This window comes from Misgurnus anguillicaudatus, chromosome 4, assembly GCF_027580225.2.
Source record: "Misgurnus anguillicaudatus chromosome 4, ASM2758022v2, whole genome shotgun sequence".
NCBI classification, from domain to species: Eukaryota; Metazoa; Chordata; class Actinopteri; order Cypriniformes; family Cobitidae; genus Misgurnus; species Misgurnus anguillicaudatus.
In genome coordinates this window covers 2062018-2081429 of record NC_073340.2, presented here as the reverse complement: position 1 = coordinate 2081429, position 19412 = coordinate 2062018, and the positions used below count along the sequence as shown (strand labels likewise).

Genomic DNA, 19412 nt, shown 5'->3' with positions numbered 1-19412 from the left:
GAGCAATGTCTTAGCAATGTCAGGGTTAACTGTGGTATAAGTGGATATTATTATTTGAAAATAATGCATATCCTCGTAGTAACAGCACAACGCAAAATATATAAAAGCCTTTGTTGTGCATTATTTTCAAATAATTAAACTGCCATCGTCATTATTCCTTTAATTGCATGTCTTTCATAAACTGTTCTGCTCTGATCGCATTGCATTGTATGAGAATATTGAGGTGACTAGTACTAAAATAAATAATTTAAAATAATAAATAACACAATGAATAAAACCTTAAAACAGACTGGATGATCATAATTTCTGTGTCTCTGCATTCTTTTTGTCTGTGACTATGATTCACTAGCACTCTTACAGTAACAGTTCAGTTTCTTTAAACGCATGCACAGCTAATTCTGGCTCATTTCTGTCTAACCACACCCTGTAGGCGGTGGTTACACCTGACTTCAAAGGTAAACTGAAATACCGGACTTCCTAGTTCATGCTTCAAGCACTGTGGTATGTACGTTACACTGTATTGCAAGGCGCCTAAAAGCGACACTTAAAACAAAGTTTAAATTGTTTCATAAAGCCAACAAAATCACGGAGATGGATGAAAAGGATGTCGAAAAAGGGGGAGTAGGCGCAATGTCGAAAACAGATCTGGTAGGGCTGTCAGATTTTTATTGTATTTAAGTTGGAGTAGCGCAACTCTTTTGTTATTGTAATGTTATGAGACAAACATACTCCGGTCATATGCGCATGAAATAAAGGCTTCATTTTAATGCAGAAACGCACTGCATTCTTTTGATGCAGTGAATGTTGGAAACTATCAGGAAATTCATAGGTGTATCACTGGGAGAACAACTGCAAGCGGTTACATGTGTGCTCGCCTTTGCCATACTGTTTGTACTGTAACTGGCGGCATTTAAAGTGAGTGGTGTACTATGGGTAGCCTTTTGGCACCGCAAAGTCTGTTTCAAGTTCCGGTTCTTCTTGTATTGTTGTGGGTTTCCGCCCGTTCTAGCTTTGGGTCCGTTTTCCTCACATTTCCCCATTGTATGTCCAAAGACACCGACCCAGTAGAATTGCTTGTTATGGTTGCTTTATACAGTGGTCCTTTCTCGTGAATTGTCATAAGTTGTCTATAATCATTAGAACTAATCGGTTTTACATTGTTATTTTAAAAGGAGAGTTTATATTTTTATTACAATTAGAGTTTTTCTTTTTCTTTCTGCCTGTCTAGTCTAGGTATTATTAAACATATTAAACGTGGCCAGGTTCAGATTTACATTAAGAAAACGAATGGCAAGCCAGACAAACTGTCCAACTTATCATTAGAGCATAAGTGGTTTTTACAATTGCAGTATACGACTTACCAGTTACTTTCAAAATCTCACAGAAGCACTATTTAATGATAGTGGGTAATTTTACAATGTATAAATGTTGTTTGTGATAAGGTACAAGGTTGATTTGTTTTACTAATGATATCCCCCAAGACCTGATTAAAATAAAGGTGGTTGGTATGAGGTAAGGTGTTCATTACTATAGCACTTATGTTGTACTATGTGCAGTACTATACAAGCATTACCTCAGATTTGAGGTCCACGTGTAGTGCTCTACTGCACCCATTTACTGTATGAGATGTATTGTATGTGACCATTTTAAAAGGTAGGTAGAGCAAGCAATTAAATTTAAATAAAATATTACAAAACAAATATTAGTTTTATTGAAAAAGCATGTACTGATGTATCATACACAATATGACCAAGAATGTGCATTATGCTCATTTGGATATTATGTCCTCTTTAAACAAAGACACTTGTTTTGAGCCTATATTTGAATTGATATCTGATAACACTGACTGCACACAAGTCCTTTCAACCTTTACATCCTATATTTGCAGTGTATTTATACTTTTGTTATTGATTTTAGAGCTGGATTCCTGGTTTTTTTAAAAAGAGAGTGTGTACAACATTCGTGGAGGATTCATTTAGGTAAGTTGTTTTATTTTCAGTATCTCTTTTTAATTTCTGCACTAGGGCATCATGGAGATAATTTTGTGCCAAAACTAAACAAACGAGTCTGACGTGTTAAAAACGATGGCAATATGCTTTGGAAATAAAACTCTACTATCAAACAAACAAAAAGATGTTTACAAATACAAAAAGTGCTGTTGACAAAAACAAAGCAAAATACAACATTTGTAATGTTAGATAGCAATAATGTGAATATATAGAACCCTTAGGCATCCACCAAGACATGCACCTTACAGAAATGAACCATGATTTAACCATAGTATTTAGAAAGAAAGTAGCCATAAATATATCCTGATCTTACTACAGTAACTAAACAGCTATATTTGACTTACTACAGTATATATTTTACTTACTACAGTAAGTTTGACCATGGTATTTGTAGTTAAAGGTCACATTTTCCTCTGTTTTTGAAGCCTTGATTGTGTTAACAGTGTGCTATAAAATATGTGTTTATATTTTGTGTGTAAAAAACACAGTATTTTTTAGAGGTCGACCGATATGGCTTTTCTCTGGCCGATGCCGATATTTAGAAATCAGGGCAGCCGATGGCCGATTTGTTTGGCCGATTTTCTATATGTACATAATAATCAAAATGTTCTCATCATAAGCAGATATTTTAAATGTAAAAATGTCACTATTTAAGTAAAAGTATTTAAAAAAATTATGACTGGTCTTTCTGAAGAGTTGTACAACCTCCTCGCACCATGCATTTATCAGACACAGATATTACCTGACACTCTGCTGTCATCATCTTTGATCAGTTTTTTTATTATGGCTTTTATTGCTTTGTAGGATAAAATCCTTATTTGGTAGACCTGATAAATTATTTATTCATCATAAAGTTAACATAGTAAATGTCTATGTTTTTTAGTTGAGACTGTTATTTAGGGCAAATCTTTCTAAACACATTTACATTCTCATTTCTGAGGCGCTATAAGTGATTGATTGTGCTGACAGTGACGTCTTGTGAGTTTAGTGTTTGGACAGATCTGTTGTTTCAACCGTTCATTCAAACAAATCCGTTCAAAGGAGTTGGTTCGCGAATCGGACGCGCTGTGTTGTAATCCAAGCTGAGCAGCGCAAAACTGTAAACAAAAGGGCTTTTCACACCTGAAATTGTTAACCCTGGGTTATTCTAAAACCAGGGTTAACGGAATCCTGGGTTATTTTTTTCATGTTTCACACTGTTCAAACTTAACCAGGGGTTAAGAGATAACCCTGGGTATTCATAATTTGACGTTTCACACTGTGCATTCCTAAACCCTGGGTCGGGAGTCTCCAACCCAGTTTCAACACACCTGTCTGTAATTATCAAGCCTTGATTAGCTACTTCAGCTGTGTTTAATTAGGGTCATAACATTCTAACCCTGCTTCGTTTCACACTGCATGCGTTTGGCACCACAATGCGGGGTTAACACCATAAATTCATAACCCTGGGTAAAAAGCGGTGCTAACACCGCTTTCAAATTACAGGTGTGAAACGCTCCTTAACCCAGGGTTAAAAGCGGGGTTTAGAATGAAGATAACCCAGGGTTAAGCGCAGTGTGAAAACCCTAAAAGTGTTACTGTAACAACTCTAAAAACATTTCCTTGGTGGATATGATTTGGTCTTCCGACCTTTCGCCATCGAGTCAGTTTTGTTTTGAGTAATAAAAGAAGACAGTTTAAAGACAGAAAGCGTGCACGCGTGGCTCTCTCTCTGTCACGCAAAGAAAGATCATCATCACTCATTAATCACAAAATGAGCCTAATCTTTGCACAGACAGTGCACTGCGAGACATAAGCCCGTCGCGCTGTTGTACTGGCTGCTTAATTCGCGCGATCCCGCCATCGTTTCCTAAAGCTGTTTGTGAAGTGAACAAGGCACGGCTGCACACATACGGGAGCGATCTGCTTGCAGCAAGAGGCAGCATCACGAGTTCTACAACAGCGCTTAGGGCCCCGCAGATGTGCCTGCATATTAATCGGCCTAATTTTGCAGCAAAATCAGCCAAAGCCGATTTTTTAAAATATGCCAAAAAATCGGCCAATTAATCGGCCGGCCCCTAAAAATCGGTCGACTTCTAGTATTTTTTAAACATATATACATATATCTATAGCGCTGTTTTCAATGTCGTAAAAACAGGCTGATGTCTTCTTTGTCCTATGAAGTCTCTCCTTCAGAAATACGTAACGAGTTCTGATTGTGTAGTTTATTTATTGTGTTGTGATTTGACAGCAGCTTCGCTAGCCAAAGCCATTTTAGCTTATCTGGCAACTGACGTATTCATGTGGGCAGAGTTTAGTCAAAAACTCTTATATTGACGTCGGTATAAGAAGTAGAGGGCTGTAGTCCAAACAGGTCGTTTGCTGTAGGCTTAAAATATTTAAGCAATATCGCTCGAGTAGGAGTGTGATATAGCTCTATATCATCACGGCTGTGATTAGGCCAGAGGCACGAGGCCGCAGGCCGAGTGCCGGAGGCAATCACAGCCGTGATGATATAGAGCTATATCACACGACTCCGAGAGCGATATTGCTTTTATACAACAGTAAGACGGCACACGTTTGAAAAACGAAAAATATAAAACAACAACTGAGTTATTTTAAAAGACTCTTTGTTTGAGAACTAATTCTTACGACACGGATTTGAGGGCGGCCAGAATGACAGGTAAAACTTTCGGTTGCTTTTAAGCTCATAACAACTCTATGGACTGAAAAGCCGTTTATTTATATTACTGTTTCTTTGTCACTAAGTGTAGTTTTAAGATTAGTTAAGTCGAGAATTTATCTGTATTATATTTAAATCTGCAGTCGATTAGTAAAGATAGCGCCTGTTTGAACGTTTGCTTAGTGAGATTCGGTACAAATGAGAACCAAAGCATGAGCGGACATCAGTGTTCACTCGCCCCGCTGACCACCGCCCTCTCTGGGCTACATTTCTGAAAGGCATTCCCTGGCTCTCATGTTGGCCTTGTTTGTTTATGATGATCGTCAAAATGAGATCAAATCAGCAGTATTTGGTGTCATGATTAAACTTGTACTTGTTTTTTTATTCATATTTAGTGTCTTTTGTGTTGTTATTGTTTTGGCGCGAGGTAAAAGTTAATAAAACTATACTTGTGAAACGTTACTATTGCTTTCTCATGTATTCTTAACGCGATACGAGCACTCGATTATTATTATTAAACTTTGTTCTTGTCAGTACTATACAAAACGGTTTTTTATAAGTGTCAGAGAGATGTTTTTGCATGCTGCTTATAAATATACCAGTGGCGATATCTCATAACATGTTTTAATAGTCACGTCACGATAAAGTAAATGATCAATGTCCACATTAGAGCCTGACCGATATGCGTTTTTTCGGGCCGATGCCGATACAGATATTAGGGAGTAAAAAAAGACCGATAACGATATATCGGCCGATATTCTTTATGTGTACATTATAGTTCAGTATATACTACAGTATATTATACTAAAGTACTGTACATAGAATACACTATATACTTTAACATAATATACTATGAATAAATACAATGCAATGCAATGATCACACACAAATGTGGTGATCACTCACAAATGTGGTGATCCAACACTTATATTGATGTGACAAAGATATGTACTATAGGCAAGAAGTTAACAATAAACTTTATTATCCAAAATTAGTTGGATATCAGTGCACTAAACAGTAAACTTGACTTATTATAAATAACTTTAAAACACAAAGAGAACAAAATACATAAAACTTGCATCATTTGCAGTTTTGACGAGAATAACGTTATAAAGAGAAACTTATGAAGTCATTGATTATTAGCTTTACAGTAAGTTGTGTACTTCACAAATTAGTTAGCCACTCACAGTTACGAAGACAATGCTTGACGGAGCACATACTAATGTACGCTATGTTTAATGTTGTGCTTGTGCACAACGTTTTTATAACACAAACCCAGGGTTCCGTGCAAACTTTAGACTTTAATAAAACTAATGCGTCTTCGCTCCGCCTCTTTTATTTAGCAAGGGTGTAGAGTTGCGCGAGCTTATTGAATTAATTGCTCTGAAATGAGTGTGTTAACTAACAACACAAGCAGCAGTAATCTCATATAGTGTTATATAAGTGCACGGCTGCGCGTAGTTTAAACGTGTCATTTCTCCGTCTCGCGTCATTTCTCCCGCTTGCGTTTTAACTCGCAAGTCGACAAAGAGACGGATTAAAAACACCAAATGTAAGCGGGAATGCGTCTCTCTTGTCCATTTATAATCCAATCGACCAAAGCGCGTCTTAATACCAGGTGTAAAAATGTTGTGAAGAAGACACTGCGTGACTGCAGCCACCTGAACTGAGAGACTGACTGACTGAAGTGAAGGGGGTGGGGGATTGGCTGGTGTCGTCACTACAGTGAGTGATCTGGGTCGCCATTAGCAACCAGTATGGCGCACTCTGCTGGACAAACAAGTACTTACATCTTTCAAATGCATTTAATGTGTTCTGTAACAAACGTTCATATCGGCGCATATCTGCGGCTTATACGCCGATACAGATATATCTGCGACATGCTCATATCGGCCGATAAAATCGGCAAAACGATAAATCGGTTGGGCTCTAGTCCACATTTAAAAGCTGCGGGGCTTACCTGCAGTTCCACGGTGTTTTCGCGTTCTGATAAAAGATATAGCTCCAGAAAAAAACGAGTGTTTATATTCCTCTTTCCAAGTGTTAAGCGTCCACACGATGTGACAAGACATTTCTCCCATTAACTTTAACGTAACATCCAAGAGCACTGATCTTTGACGGAATAATACTTCTGATTGGGGATTCACAGACTGATTTATGAGCTAGTAAACTAATGAGACACACACACGGAGAGTGATTCACACAGCGCGTCTGTGTTTTTACATTCAGAGATGAGCCTGCTTAGGACCTCCCATCACTAGGTGGCGGAATAATACGCAAGGTGAAGCGGCTACAGTGCCGGTATAAGTACAATATCGTATAGCGAGTATCCAATAAGATTAGAGAACCAGAGAGAACTGTTGTATAAATATAAATATAGCAACCTTACACACTAACTAAAGTCTGAAAAATGGGATCAGGAAAAACAGGACCTTTAAACTATGGTAATACAAATGAAAATCAATCAGTCAAAAACATGGTTACTGCACTTACTATAGTATGTTATTAAACTTACTGTGGTATGTTTGTTTGTTTGTTTGTTTGTTTGTTTGTTTGTTTATTTAATCTTAACAGCATTTCAGCATCTATAAAATATAAACATCTATAAATCTATAAACATCGTTAAACTACTGTTAGTTTTTCTAAACTGTACATATGACTTGCACTTCTGTTACAGCTAATGATTTAATTGAGTAGTAAGACTAGTCCTACACAGTGGCGGATCTAGAAAATTTTACATGGGGGGGCAAGAGGTCTTGGCAGGGGGAGACGGTACATGGGAATCCCTATGAATGGCTTTAACGAAACAAAAACACTTTTAAACTACAGTAGTTATGGTATAATCATGGCCTTACACACTACAAGCGTTTTTAATTCACAACAGGATGGAATAAGCCCAGTGTTCAAACAAAACAAAACTGCATTAGGACAGTAAAGAGTACGATGATTTTGATGATATTGCTAAGTTGGAGAGCTCTTCTATTGTAGTACTATTACTTTACTCTACTACTATTGGGTGGGGTGGTGGCTGCTTGCGTGGCTTCGGTGTTTTCCCTAATAACCGTAATTTTGTTAGTAAAGAAGATCATGAAGTCATTACTATTGTGTTGGAGTTTGCTATTGGTCTCTTTTTGTTCTTTGTTTCTAGTCAGCTTTGCAATTCTGCTAAAGAGGAAACTAGGGTTATTATGATTTTCTTTAATAAGCTTACTGAGATGGGTAGATCTTGCGGTTTTTATAGCCTGTCTTTAGTGTTGAACACTCCCTTTTCCAAGAACATCAGTTCAGATCTTTAAAAGGGCATAGAGATGGAGTTGGACCGGACACATTCAACCGCATGTGCGTACAGAAAATTGCTCACGTTAGCGTTTAAGTGCATTTGCAAGCCTTTGAAACACATGCAAATGATCAACTTTCACCTAGGGGTAGCCAATACAGCCTCAAAATTATATCATGATATTTTAAGAATTTTTGCGGTAATGATTTTTATGACGGTATAAAAAAATTATGGAAAAGGAAGGGCAATTTTCATCCAATGAGCTGTCATTGATGACAGACTACCTTATTCAATGTAAATCGTCTCGGTTACGGATGTAACCCTCGTTCCCTGAAGGAGGGAACGGAGACGTCACGTCGTGACAGACGAATTGGGAACTCGCTTAGAGAGACCAATCTGCTTCGTATACTACTAAAACGCCAATGAACTTGGCATTGAGATATTTGCATAATGCTGGCACCGCCCCGCCAGGTGCCTTTATAAGCAGCAGGTGCAAATAGGGAAATTAGCTTCTTTTCGCTGAGAAAGCCGGGAGAATGTGACCGGTCGATAAACAGCAGGGAGCAGCCCTGTGGCGACGGGACGTGACGTCTCCGTTCCCTCCTTCAGGAAACGAGGGTTACATCTGTAACCGAGACGTTCCCTTTCAGTCGGTCACTACGACGTCACGTCGTAGTGCCAGCGACTGGGAAGCGCCCTATCTGAGCGGTATAGGAACGCTGCGGAAGCCACCGCCCCTCTTAAGGGCTAATGGTGGACTAATAAACAGAAATAAGGACAGCCGTGGCTGTGTAAGCAAAGCAGTGCTCTGCTAAGGGAAACGTGGGCTGGTAGGATTAACCCCACGGAATAATACTCACAAAGGAACCTGATGGGACACAATGTGGAGCCTAAGCCAAACACGTAGGTTCGTAAGAATACAGCTAGTAAAAGGCTGACAGCCAATGCTCCGCAACAAAGGCTGCCAAGGCAGCGGAGGAAGAGCAATTCAAACCATTACGCATTTTTGCTCTGATGGCCTTCCATACTGAAAACTCAATTTGGAGCCTCAGTCGGAGGCTGCAAGCCGACCTGCGAGTCTGCTCTCCGTGCCCTCCCTGGTGAGGAAAGAACACGAGAGGATACAGGCTCAATACGAACACTGTAAAATCTAATGAACGTATTAGGTGTCGCCCAACCAGCAGCCCTACAGATGTCTGTTAGCGAGGAACCACGAGCGAGAGCCCAAGATGAGGCAACACTCCGTGTAGAGTGCGCTCTCAAATTAAAGGGGCAAGAATACCCTGAAGATTATAAGCCAGGGCGATAGTATCAACTATTCAATGAGACATCCTCTGCTTAGTGACAGCTTTCCCTTTCTGCAGGCCACCATAACAAACAAAGAGCTGGTCTGAGGTCCTGAGGCTTTGCGTGCGATCCACGTAGAGTCGCAGTGCACGTACGGGGCACAACAAAGCCACGGTTGGGTCTGCGTCTCCCGGGGGCAGCGCTTGCAAGCTCACCACCTTATCTCTGAAGGGAGTGGTGGGAACTTTGGGCACGTAGCCTGGTCTGGGTCTCAATGTTACAGTCGAGACAGTAGGGCCAAACTAAAGGCACGAATCGTCAACAGAGAATGCATGTAAATCCCCTACTCTCTTCATGGAGGCTAATGCTAGCAGGGTCAGAGTTTTCATTGATAAAAACTTCAGACTCGCAGACTGCAAAGACTCAAATGGGAGACCTGAAGGCTTCAGCACCATGGACAGGTCTCAGGAGGAAAGAGGGAGGGCGCAAGGGGTTTAGCCTGCGAGCGCCTCTTAAAATCTAATAACTAAATCACGCTGGCCAACTGATCTGCCGTAGATAAGTGAGTGATGAGCAGAAATAGTATGGAAAGAAATTAGACTCAATATTATTAACAAATACATGCACAGTTATCTGTGAACTGGATTCATGTTACAAATGTATTTTACTATCCACGAACAAATGTCTTTAGATTTGAATATGTGAAATTCAGAATTTGAACGAACGTGTATCGATTTGTACAAATGTACAAATACACATGTTTTATTGTGTATTAAAATATCATAATTCGCGCGTGCAAAAAGGGAGATGTGCATTTGTGGATCAGGTGAGACGCGTGCATTAATCCCGTTCTGTTCATTTGTATATTGAGACTTTCATTTCGCTGTTTAAAGCATTTTATGAGCCAAATACAAACAACTATCAATGAATGAACTAAACAGATGTCTTTGATTTTGTGTCTGCGAGTTTTGGTATTTACGTGAATGTGCATCGATTTGTACAAACAGAGACATATTTGTGAATTCAGTTGGCATATTTCGTATCATTATTTCACAATTTGTGCACGCAAAAAAGAGGATGCGCACCCGCGGATCAGGCGACGCGCGTGCATTAATCCTGTTCTGTTCATACGAGTTTTGAGACTTAAGTTGCGTGGTTTGCATTGAAAGATCCACGAGCACAGATGCGCCAAGAAAACAGTCAACACCAGGTGCCAGTCCAACGGTGCTTCACACATGGCGGTGAATTCTGTTTTCTGTGTTTCCCTTTAGTCTGGTGTTTTTATAGCATTACATTTATTATCTATATATATTAAATGTTTAATGGCTTGGCTACTGAGATGTGTCCGTGTGCATGTATGTAATGCATCTTTATTGTCCTTTAATGGTAAGTCAATTATTTTTACAGTATAATTCACTTCATTTTAAAAAGTAATACGTTCATGTATTAAACTATACCATTTATTAAATACTTCATAATTTTCCTATTTTCTATTATTTCTTTTTACCCTATATATATAGCCTACGTGTTTGTTCTACAATTATTTTGTTACATGCATACAAATTAATATGCCCCAGCCTGTTTATATATAAATAACACTTCACATCATGGGTTTGTGCTATATTTATTAAGAATGTCCACATAATAATTATTAAAACAATTTTATTAAAACAGGTTATAAAAAATACCAAAATAGAAAACTGGTGAAATTATGAAATATTTAATAAACTGTGTTATAGAATACGTTAAATTATTATTATTTTTTTTGTATAAACCATTCAAATCTTTAGTCTTTATAAATATATAAAAACATACCGTGATAAAAACGCTACACTGAAGGGAAGGGAACAGACTTTGACAGAACACCTGAAATCAGTTGCTTTGCTTAGGACTTATGCTGGTATCCCCAACGCCAAACAATGTATAATCTGATATAGGAGTCTAAATTTAATTAAGATCCTAGATCAGATTATACGTTATTTAAGGTTATGTGAATAATAGCCTATATTTAAGCACTTATAGAATATTGTATTAACAAAGTACTTATACACACTTTAAAGGGCTGAACTGCTCAGTGCCGGTCCTAGATGCTGGGGGGCCCTAAGCAAAGCTTTGTGGGGGGCCCTCTGTTAGTGTGCATTCAGTCCCTGATAGCACACATACATCTCGGAGACGTCTATTTGATGTCTGCGTTTACATCTGCAAGATGTCTTATTTAAATTGTTTTCTCATCTGCAATACGTCTGTGAGACGTCTCCCAAAAGATGTCATATAGACATATTGAAGATGTTTGCAAGACATTTTTGATTTAGAATGTATGTAAAGCAGCTCTTTTCCTTTATAAGATGTTTTTACACACCAGATGTATTCCAGATCTCCAGATCTTTACCAGACATCTTACAGACGTACCCGTGCTATCTGGGTAAAACCCAGTCAATCTTGCTTTTAGTAGTTGTTAACTAACCACATAGTGTATTATCTTATAGCTGTATATTATTCCCATATGCACATTACTTTGAAACCCTGACTGATAAACTTGCTGATTATAACATGAAACATGTATTTGCTGTAAAGTTGTTTTGATTTAAAATGTGTTGTGAGAAGCACTAAAAAATCAACCTGATCTAAATGAATGTAATGAATCAAATTAAATTAAATATAAATACATACTGTTAATACACAGGGGTTAAATTGGGATTTGTTATGTGGGTGGAGGGCTCTGTGGGGAGGGGTACTTTGAGGGGTAACATGTTTAATACTGATGACAGCAAAGCCACTGGTGTGTTTCAATGACATTCTGGACCTCTGATAGGATTTAATAAGTTTCAGCTTTAAAAGAGCATTTCACCCATATAAACTAGGGCTGTGCAATTAATCGTTTTTCAATTTCAATTTCGATTTTTGCACATTTCGATTGCAAAAACAAGATAATCGAGGGAGATCGATTAGTGTGCCGCATTTCTGTTATTTCGTTTTGAGTCATTAATCCGACGCGTCATAAGCAGCTGCGCCTCGCACACAAAGTAGAAATCCTCATGTATTTGTTCAGTTTTATGCTTTTCAAGCGAGCGGAGGCAAACTATCCCTCACGTTTAAAATATCAGCTGGATCGTGGCGCCGCTCTCCGTGCAGAGAGCTGCGCGCTCAGTCATCTGTTTAAAGTCAGGTCGCAGTCATCTGTTTAAAGTCAGGTCACTAATAATCCTGTTTATGTTTGTAAAGTTATATGCATTTCAAGCGATCGTGTTTAAAATGTGAATCGCGTTCTGCTGGCACTTAAACACTACTGCTTTGACACGTGTAGCCTTCTGCAGCAACACTAAACAATGCATTGAATGTATGCAGGGCTTGACATTAACACCCGCCAAATGCGGGTAGATTTCGGCTGCGACCGTTTGTGGAGGCGCGCGCGCGTTCAGCGGAGCGTTGCGGACCAAAGCGCCACCTCCCAGAGAGCGCGCGAGAGGTGATGGATTTGCGAATGCACAAGAGGACGCAGTCTGAGCGCATACACACTTCGGGAAAGATACAACAATTGCATGGAAGTGATTGATTAGATATATATTGCGTGCACATTCTCAGGGCAAGAGCGGAGAGAAATTCAGCGCATTCCTGAATGCACACGAAATCAAATGAAACCCGCCAGCTGAGAGGTTCGCGCATCATTTTAATGTAAGCTACTTTGGGCAACAATAATGCCCTCTCGACAGTTGTCATTAAAAGTCTTAAATCACTTTTAACAGAAATCATGATCAAGCATATAAAATACAATCTGCATAAACAAGTTGAAAGTAAAATTCCTGTACGTTTCTTGACTGCTGTTGTTAATAAATATTTAAAGTGGTTGTCGAGGGGTTTTGTGTATATCTTTTCAGTTAATCTTCTACACCCCTGCTCCACTTTTAATATATTCATTCTATGTAAATCTATTTATGCCTTACTAGACTGTTTTATGCACCTAAATATATGATATGATCTATACTGATATACCTGGTATATACCAGCTAATGTTGTCCTAATTTGGGTGGTCAGACTGCATTTGAAATTCAATCTGCATCTAATTTAGCTAAACCAAGTAAATTTGCTCAAATTAAAGTCATTTTAGGATGCCAAATGTAAGGTTTTGTCTTGTGTTTTCTTGTATTTTGAGTATTTTTGTTATTTGTTCTTGTATTTTGATTCTCTGCTCTGTTTGGACTTTTATTTTGAAACTCATCATGCCATGTTACGCTTCACACTTCCTGTTTGTTTTGTATATTAGTCACTTCCTGTACACCTGTTCCCGGCTGTATATTACATTCGTATGCCCAGCCCGTTACCTGTTTATCTGTTACCTGCTACCCTGTTTTTGTATTTGTATCTGTATCTGCCTGTTTTTGACCCTCGCCTGTTTTATTGGATTTATCGCCTGTTTGCCGCCTGCCTTGATCTTTCGCCTGTTTGTTTGGATTTATGATTGTGTCTCTGCCTGCTTTGACCCCTCGCCTGTTATTTGGATTACGTGTATTGGATTTACCCTGTTTTTGTATTTGTATCTGTATCTGCCTGTTTTTGACCCTCGCCTGTTTTATTGGATTTATCGCCTGTTTGCCGCCTGCCTTGATCTTTCGCCTGTTTGTTTGGATTTATGATTGTGTCTCTGCCTGCTTTGACCCCTCGCCTGTTATTTGGATTACGTGTATTGGATTTACCCTGTTTGGATTTGGTTGCTGGTCCTTTATGGGATTTTACTAATAAACACCTTTCGCACATGGATTCACTTCTCACTCGCTTCATTTAAGAGCATACGTTACAGAATATACAGCCCAAACCGGAATCCAGCAAAGGACAGTAACTTCCCACCAGCACCATGAAACCCATCTACACTCTGCTTGCACTTCGTCAAAACCACCGCCGCATTGAGGATTATGTTCAGGACTTTTTGGATTTAAGCTATCAGGTACATTTCGACAACACCACACTCAAAAGTCTGTTTTATAATGCCCTGGATGAACATTTACGTTTACTGATGCCACGGGATATGGATGCTTGGACACTTGAGGAGTATATTGATTTTGCACTGTTGTTATGTGGTTCACCGTTCACTGTGGGTGTTGGGGATACACCTCCGGTGAGCACAAAGAACACACCACGCCATGATCTGCCTGTTCTGCCCATGTCTGCAAATACCATGCCTGCTCACAAAATGGCCGCCACCCTGACTGTTCCCAAAATGGCCGCCATCCTGTCTGTGTCTGCACCTGCACCCGTTTGTGAGAAAGCTATCACCATTCCTGCACCTGTTATTCAGAGGGCCATCGTCACCACCACACCTGCACCTAGGAGAGCTATTTATCACCCTGCACCTGTCGTGAAGATAGCCGCCATGCCTGAACCAACAGCTGAGGTATGTCTCCTGGACTATAGACTTTCTGAGTTTGCCATAGCCCTGTGGTGCGTTTGGTCGGCCTGCTGCTCGTTTGTCTCTTATGTTTCTCAAGGCCCTGAACCCGAACCCCTGGATTCACCTGACCTGCCTGATTCACCTGATCTGCCTGATTCACTTGATCTGCCTGATTCACCTGATCTGCCTGATTCACCTGATCCGCCCGACTCCTCTGATTCTTCTGATTCATCCGACTCATCTGATTCATCCGACTCATCTGATTCATCCGACTCATCTGATTCATCCGACTCATCTGATTCATCCGACTCATCTGATTCATCCGACTCATCTGATTCATCCGACTCATCTGATTCATCAGACTCATCTGATTCATCCGACTCATCTGATTCATCTGATTCATCCGACTCATCTGATTCATCTGATTCATCCGACTACTCTGATTCATCTGATCTGCCCGACTCATCTGATCTGCCCGATTCATCTGATCTGCCCGACTCATCTGATCTGCCCGACTCATCTGATCTGCTCGACTCATCTGATCTGCTCGACTCATCTGATCTGCCTGACTCATCTGATCTGCCTGACTCATCTGATCTGCTCAACTCATCCGATCTGCCTGACTCATCCGATCTGCCCGATTCATCTGATCTGCTTGACTCATCTGATCTGCCTGACTCATCGGATTTGTCTGTCCGGCCTGATTCACCATCTGAGACATCGCCACCTGGGACAGTGGGAGCTTTCCCAAGTTTTTTTTTGGGGGGGGGTAGTACCCGGACACAGGGAGGAGGCAGAGGACACCAAGGCGGAGGCCGAAGTGTGCTCGGACCCTTCCTCTCCTTGTGTGCCAGGTCTATTCCTGCCCCATGACCCAGGTCCCAGCCTGCCCCATGACCCAGGTCCCAGCCTGCCCCATGACCCAGGTCCCAGCCTGCCCCATGACCCAGGTCCACACCTGCCCCATGACCCAGGTCCCAGCCTGCCCCATGACCCAGGTCCCAGCCTGCCCCATGACCCAGGTCCCAGCCTGCCCCATGACCCAGGTCCCAGCCTGCCCCATGACCCAGGTCCCAGCCTGCCCCATGACCCAGGTCCCAGCCTGCCCCATGACCCAGGTCCCAGCCTGCCCCATGACCCAGGTCCCAGCCTGCCCCATGACCCAGGTCCCAGCCTGCCCCATGACCCAGGTCCCAGCCTGCCCCATGACCCAGGTCCCAGCCTGCCCCATGACCCAGGTCCCAGCCTGCCCCTTGACCCTGGTCCCAGCCTGCCGGATGTGCCAGGTCCCAGCCTGCCCGATGTCCCTGGTCCTAGCCTGCCCCATGACCCAGGCCCACACCTGCCCCATGACCCAGGCCTACATCTGCCTCATGATCCGGGACCATGCTGGCCCCACGACCCTGGACCATCCTGGCCTCATGACCCAGGACCTCTTACGAACTGCCCTGCCTTGCCAAGAGGTCCTGGCCCGCCCGCCCACCCTCTATTTGGACTTTGTTTTTTGAATGTTGGGCTCCGGGAGTCGCCCTTTAGAGGGGGGATTCTGTAAGGTTTTGTCTTGTGTTTTCTTGTATTTTGTGTATTTTTGTTATTTGTTCTTGTATTTTTGATTCTCTGCTCTGTTTGGACTTTTATTTTGAAACTCATCATGCCATGTCACGCTTCACACTTCCTGTTTGTTTTGTATATTAGTCACTTCCTGTACACCTGTTCCCGGCTGTATATTACATTCGTATGCCCAGCCCGTTACCTGTTTATCTGTTACCTGCTACCCTGTTTTTGTATCTGTATTTGTATCTGCCTGTTTTTGACCCTCGCCTGTTTTATTGGATTTATCGCCTGTTTGCCGCCTGCCTTGATCTTTCGCCTGTTTGTTTGGATTTATGATTGTGTCTCTGCCTGCCTTGACCCCTCGCCTGTTATTTGGATTACGTGTATTGGATTTACCCTGTTTGGATTTGGTTGCTGGTCCTTTATGGGATTTTACTAATAAACACCTTTCGCACATGGATTCACTTCTCACTCGCTTCATTTAAGAGCATACGTTACACCAAAGTCAAGTTTAATCATATAAAATTTATTTTACCAGCAACAAAATTGTGGCCTGTGAAAATGCTGAGTGGCTAGTAACTTTGAAAAACAACTAGCCACTTTGGCTGGTGAGCAAAAAAGTTAATGTCAAGCCCATGTATAAATGCATGTTTTTACAGTCATTTAAGTAATCGTGTTAAATAATCGAGATTAAGATTTTTATCAAAACAATCGGGATTATGATTTTTCCCATAATCGAGCAGCCCTAATATAAACATTAATCTTTATTGAAAGTGTGTCATATTTGACAGAGAAAAGGGGTGTTTGTAGTCTTACTCCCTCAACAAAGACATTGCACTTTCTTCTTTCAATGATGCAAAATTATGATTTTTACATCATTGAAACAAGGAAGTGCAACACTGAAATCTGTATTTCTCCTGTTTCAGCGGCAACTGAGAAAATTATGCATGACCATTCAAAAAACATGACTGGGGTTCTAGCTAGATACAAAGCTTAATGCAAATGGGTGAAGTGTCCCTTTAAAGCTGTCCCAGAGGTTGACCCCAAATATTTTTAAAAGAGTGTCTGATTTTAAATATTGCAAATCTATGAGTTTGACACCCTATATCCATTTGTTGCACATGCCATTATGCACAACTGACCAAACTTTAAAGGAAGTTAAAAGAATCAACCTCCTTGAATAATTCTAGGCATAAGATGCCCAAAAAGACTCAATTAACAAGAAAAGGTACAACACACAGTACTGTATCAGCAACATGTCTTAGAAATTAGCCATAGAGATTCCCTATGCTGGTCAGCAGCTAAAACAATCATATAGTTAGGTTTGATTTGTGTAATCAAAATACATTATTTTATTAAACTATACAATGAGTTATATGAAGTGTTATCCAGTTAACATACTGTAATTAAACGAGGGACATATACTTTAATCCTTTACAAATTTCAAGTCTTCTATTAAGTTTTCTCGACGTGGGCACCATTCTTACCTCTCTCTCTCTCTCTCTCTCTCTCTCTCTCTCTCTCTCTCTCTCTCTCTCTCTCTCTCTCTCTCTCTCGTGAAATTATCCTGCGCGAGAGCGCGTTCTTGAAGTTCAAAGGGAAAAGCGCGTGTTTCCGCGGCAATTGCGTCGCCCAATTCACGTTATTTGCATCGCCCCATGCTAGGGCGCGTGTGGATGCGTCTTTGCATTGACTGTAATCTGCTCGCGCAAATCCTTTATCTTGTTCCCTTGCTTCACGTTTTCCCCTTTATTCTGCCCCAGACGGATAGCTTCGTTTTAAAGCAATGGTGGGCATATAATATGCACATCATTACCACATCACTCTTCTGCGTCATGCACGCGGCCGTTTCTAAATTTGAAGGCTGCAACCTCCGGATGTCGCATATGCGCGCTGCATACGTCATCAAGCCTGATTTATTTAAGTTAAATAAGCATTTCATTTGCAAGTCATAAGCATAATATAACAATTAACCATTAACTAAGAATAATAGTCAACATTATAATTGTTAATATTCTGAAATACGTTTTTATGACGCATATGCAGCCTACAAATGTGACCTCTGAAGTCTGCAGCCTTCGGATTGAGAAACTGCCTGCATGTTGTCCGAGTATATCAGTGATTTAAGAAATCATTAAGTTTTTTAAAAAACCCACATAAATTGGGAAGTTTGCAAATTATTTAAATTATAGCGACTTGTTTTCATTAAATATAATAATAGTAATTTTTATTTGGTATAATAATTTTAAATAATTCTGAGATCAAGGGGGCCCCCTAGTGGTGCGGGACCCTAAGCAAATTGCGTAATTTGCGTATAGGAAGGACCGGCACTGGAACTGCTGATCGATTCATAAGTTATGAACGAAAACATGATTTATAAACGTACATAATTAGTATGATATAAATTGTAAAAAGTCTGTTGCCTGTTGTTAAAAGCGCTCCTCAGGCTTCGTCTTTGGGTCGTCAGAGGGATTACTCGCCCGAATATTAACATGTACTAAATTTCCCATCGGCCCGTACCCGAAACTGATTGCGCTCGTCGCCTGTTCTTCATTTGGTGGACACTATTTATTTCATTTAGATCTTCATTTAGATCTCACCAAACCTGTTCGGTGCGAAGTCTTGCTTTGCCATGGTGAACGTTGCTGAGCGTTTCTTGCTTATCTTTACTTGGATTTATATATCCCGACTGTTTATTGGATTAGTATAATCTAATAAAAATGTAATGTACTGTCACCCAGATCAGGAAAGGCAGTAATACTTAAGGATCCTGATCTGAGTGACAGTACATTACACACACGGTAACGTTTTTTTTATTAAGCTCCTAAATCAAATTACTGATTAAATTACAAATAATGTCACTGAACTAGTTTTGTAGCGGTGTCGGACTTTCCCTTGCGGTGATTTTGCGTGGCGCTGTATGCAATTTTACGGCCTTTATTTACTAAAAATATAATTTAAATCCAGAACAACGAGGTACACTAGAAGTTGGGTGCTATGTCTTAAGAAACATCATCAACACAAGCTATACTACAGCTACATTTAAACAAAAATACATAAAGAAATTAAAGAACATGGTTTAGGCTTGTTAAGTGCAAATTTTCAGAGCATCGGTAAATACAGAACACTGCGCTGTAAATGTACAAAACGAATGCAATACACAAGCACTGCATATTAAATAAGGCCATTTTCAATAATATATTAGTATTCTCATGAAATGCGTACAAATAACACGCACTG

The 19412-nt window shown here is 40.4% G+C and overlaps 1 protein-coding gene across 2 annotated transcripts in view; it reads left to right on the top strand.

Annotated features, from left to right (window-relative positions):
* The first annotated feature begins 468 nt into the window (after nt 1-468).
* The window catches only part of LOC129421552 (transient receptor potential cation channel subfamily M member 4), a 188401-nt gene continuing 169457 nt past the window's right edge, over nt 469-19412 (top strand). For both annotated transcript variants that reach the window (XR_012369175.1, XM_073866543.1), the window contains exons 1-2: nt 469-648; nt 1918-1979. Coding sequence is in view for 1 of the 2 variants with exons in the window: in XM_073866543.1 (XP_073722644.1) it covers nt 592-648; nt 1918-1979 (119 nt within the window). In the remaining variant the exon portion in view is untranslated. The remainder of the gene's footprint in view (nt 649-1917; nt 1980-19412) is intronic.